The 4126-nt window shown below is 46.4% G+C and overlaps 1 protein-coding gene across 1 annotated transcript in view; it reads right to left on the bottom strand.

Moving 5' to 3' along the window:
• Window positions 1–2035: 2035 nt before the first annotated feature.
• THRAP3 (thyroid hormone receptor associated protein 3) overlaps window positions 2036–4126 on the bottom strand; it is a 20679-nt gene continuing 18588 nt past the window's right edge. The window contains exons 9-11 of the mRNA XM_009895603.1: window positions 3837–4029; window positions 3065–3214; window positions 2036–2257 (exon numbers count right to left, since the gene is read on the bottom strand). Coding sequence (XP_009893905.1) covers window positions 2036–2257; window positions 3065–3214; window positions 3837–4029 — 565 coding nt within the window. The remainder of the gene's footprint in view (window positions 2258–3064; window positions 3215–3836; window positions 4030–4126) is intronic.

Raw genomic sequence — 4126 nt, forward strand, 5'->3', positions numbered from 1 at the left:
AGTGACCATCTCTGTTTCCGGTGGCCGCAACAGAAAAGCGCTTTCAGCCCGGCACCAGCAACAGCAGCAGCCAGTTTCTCAGCTGCCCGGGGCCGAGCGCAGTTTTAGAGCAGGACTGGAGCTGTTCTTCCTGTTCGTGGGTGACACAGGACAGGGGACCGTGGCCTGTGGCTGTCACCCCCACCCCCCCCGTGCAATTACTGCTAACATGACAGGGCTTAAAGGTCTATTCACTGCTTAAAAAACAGCAGTCAGTTGCTTTTAGCAACTAACTTGGAGAGCTAATGGTAACACAGATACGCCCACCTGCCTGAAATAGCACAACTCAAGAAAACCCCCCTTTGCCCCAACCGGCTCCTGGGGGGGAACTGCAGGACTCCGCTCCCCCTCATGTTGCGGTGGCAGTTTATTTGCCAAGTGACACGTTCCCCACCTGAAGGGCCATACGAAATGGAAACCAGGAGAGTAACTGAGGGCAATCGCTGCTTTGTAACAGCAGGGGTAGTCCCACAGGCTGAGCTCCCTCTCTCAGGACGCTCTCTGGTCCAACCCCTCTTCCAGGACCATCGTCTTTTCAAGCCTCCTTGCCCAGCATCTCCTCTGCCGCTCCGGCCACCGGCGTTCAGTCCTTTGGCCTCACCAACTAACACAGAAGACAAGTGTCTGGTGACAGGAGCCCCCGACTCAGGACACAAAACAAAGCAGAGTTACACCTACTACTTATTTTATTGTATTTTATTTGCATAAACAAACTTCAGGGCTTTGCTAAACAGGAACTGTTCAAGTCAAAACAAACCAAACTCTAGTTGGTGTGTGCGGGGAAACAGCACAGCAATCCTGGGGGAGGGAAGGCAGAGATGGAGAGGAGAGGGAGAGCGGTGTCTTGACAGCACGTGCACACTCAGCGTCGGTGCGTGGACATGCCTCTCCTGCTACGGCGGCTCACGGACTCAGCAGAGAACTATTTGCAAACTTCTTGAGAATATTTTTAAGTAGAAGATAAAAAGAAATACATCGTAATGACCGTCCTCAACCAGCACAGGAGGGATTTGCCTTTTGTTTTTATAAAAAGATTAATAAAAAATATTGAAAAATTCTCATCTCCTTTTATATTTTTAACCTAGTAGAATTCTGAGGTTTCTTAGAAAACTATGTTACCTTGGAAAGAGCACTCAAGTTCACAACCAGCTGCAAAGAGGATACACAAAATGCCTACAAGCAGTTTGGGACTCCAGCACACACCAGGCCTAACACTGTACACAAACAGTGGTGAAAAGTAGGGTGTAATTTTTTTTTTTTAAACCATGCTAATTTTGTTAACTTTCAACATAAAAGGAAAACAATTGTTTTTAAAAGGCCCTAAACTCAACTGTTACATAAAAAAAAAAAGTTAAAAAAAAATCATAGCAGTTTGGTCCCAACAAGTTAACATTTAGATGTTTATTCACATGCTTCATTGTTTTCTTATTTATAAGAACCAAAAACAGTTTCCAAAATCATCATTTAATTGATGTTACTACATACGTAAAGGCCTAAAATAAGTAGAGTATGAATTTAAAAAACTGAATACACAATAGGGGAGAAAAATTTGAACTGGCGAGTTAATCCCGACCTTTACTATTTCAAATTATAAAAGAGAAACAAAAGTGTCAAGACTACCGGGTTAAGATGGGCACAAACCAAAATCCACGTTGTCTTCAAAGCCTGTTACCAAAAAAAATAACCGACCATTCAATAAGGTCACAGACGAGAGAAAATCTAGGATCCCACCCAGTACTTGACCTTATTCAGTCCAGAAGGTAAGTCTTTGGGAAGATAGACTCCACGAGTGGATCCAAGCGTAAATGGTTTATCCGTTCTAGTCCACACTTAGGGAGGCTGAACTCTGGAATCGCAGGTAACTTCGGGATTGTTTCAGAGCTCCTCGCCGGGGCCCTGCTCAGCACTACAGCATCGCCCTGACAGCCTCCAGCACCAGCGCTGCGCCGAACCCTTCCCTCCTGCCAGGGCTCTCGGAAACACGCAGACGCTGCGGCTATTCAGCCGTCGTCTGTAAGGTGTCCTTTTCCTCTCTGTTTTCTGTTCCGCTCTCGTCGTCTTCGATTTCCCCTTCTTCTCCACTGAATTTGTCATGAGCCCACTTGGGGCTGGTGCTTGACTTTCGGAACATGAAGCGACCTCTTCCTCGGGGGAAAGCACCCCGACCGCGGCCTCTGTTCACCCACTTGTCTGCACCTTCGCCCTCCCGGTCATCGTGCTGCACAGGAGGAAGCCAACGAAACAGAGTGACTACTCACAGTGTAAGAGCAGGAAAACTCTGGCTTGTGATACGCAACCCTGCAGCCAGATTGCCACATTTATGCCACAGCGAATACTGCCATCTAAAGACACGGACCACGTCACTGGGCTCAAACTGATCCATTCCTGTACTTCAAGCGCAGTGTAGAGACTGGATACCTCAAAAAACTACAATACTGCCTTCAACAAAATCAGAGAAAAATGCAGTAACAAAATCCAGGCTTTCTTGTTTGAGGTACAAGACTGAACCACTGCATTATTTAATGAAAAGATTAGGTGTCTCAAGTACCCTAAATCACAAAGAGAAAAAATGCGTTAGTGACTGTTTAAAACTGCCCATTTTTCACAGAACACAGTCAGACGGGATTCTCCTAGATTGGTGCCTGTTAGCGTGGCAGACCGCTATCACCAGAAACAGAAAGGAGCAGTACTGACCCTTTGAGGAAGCTGGACGCTTTATGGGGATAAAAGAACCAAGAAATGTAGGCCATCTGCACCACAGATTTAAGCTGCGTTTTCCACAATACTCTGGAACGTGCTCTTTAACTGGCCTTTAGGATTTCACCTAACGGCAAGCCACTCAACAATGAACACAAACAAGTTCTCTTTAGCCATCAGCCAGAAGCTTCTTGTGAAGAAGCGTCACATGAAGCCTTAACCTGGTGGATTAGATAGAGGTAAAAGCACCAGCTGTCATTAAACTAAAGCATTTAAGACCAGATAAACCTGAAGCGGATATACACATTTTGGTACTTCAGACACATACCAAGTAGTACTTCTTGCTCTTAGGTGTGTATTCGGGATCCCACTCCTCTTCTCTGGTTCGCTTCTGGAAGTCGTTGTTGCCACCACTGTTGCTGTTATTGTTGCCTGAAAAGTTGCCTCTGCCCCATCCTCTCCCTCTTGCTCTGAACTGCTGCAACAGCAAAACGTGGAAGAAAAATAAAATGGTTGTGGTGGCAGTGCCCTCCCACCCCCGGACAGCTTCCAGGGCTACCAAGAGATACAACATCACTTCTCCAACCACCCAAGAACACCTTTATATATCATGAAAATAAGAGTACATTTTAGGGCTTTCTAGCTCATCTGATCACACAGTGCATCACAATTTCTATAAAGCCGTTTAAGATCACATAGAGGCGTTTCCAAGAGAATGCATCTGACCAATAATATGCACATAAGACGTGTATGTAGCTAAGGCATAAGAATTACAAACAGTAAGCGTGGTCACGACCAGATGAGTCACTTTGGGAGCCTAACCCAAACTGAGTGATGCACTTCATGCTGCCCGTCAGGGCTGCTCAGCAATTACTAACGCACAAAGCTTCCAGGCTTGATTCCGTTCCACACATCTTGAGTGTAACTGCCCAGACCTGGTTTGTGCTCGAGACCTGGAGCGATCATATTCTGAACCAGACAATGTCTTTGGGGTTTCTCCTTGACAATGTGCTTTTACTGTGAAAGAGCAATACACAACGGCCGCTTTTTGACCGCTTTGGGAATTAATACTTGGGGCAGGGCAGGTGGAGAACACTTACAAAAGTCCCTCTGGCTCTTCCTCTCTCGTTTGGACCAGTGAATTCTTTAGTCCCAAGTCGGGACTTGTCAAAGCCTGTGGTGCTTTCCTCCCTCTCCTCAGTCTCCTCAGGATACTCCTCCGCTTTGACTGAATGAGAGGACCGTGAAGATGACGAACTGGATCTGGATCTCTCACGTACCCTTCGGTGTTTCCTGTTTCAGTGATAGGAAACAGAGGTGAGGGGGAGACCAACACAGTTAATAACTCAGTCGTGACTTGTCTGCTACAGAACCGCTTCTTTATCACTCC

Source organism: Charadrius vociferus, unplaced genomic scaffold, assembly GCF_000708025.1.
Source record: "Charadrius vociferus isolate BGI_N301 unplaced genomic scaffold, ASM70802v2 scaffold812, whole genome shotgun sequence".
NCBI lineage: Eukaryota > Metazoa > Chordata > Aves > Charadriiformes > Charadriidae > Charadrius > Charadrius vociferus.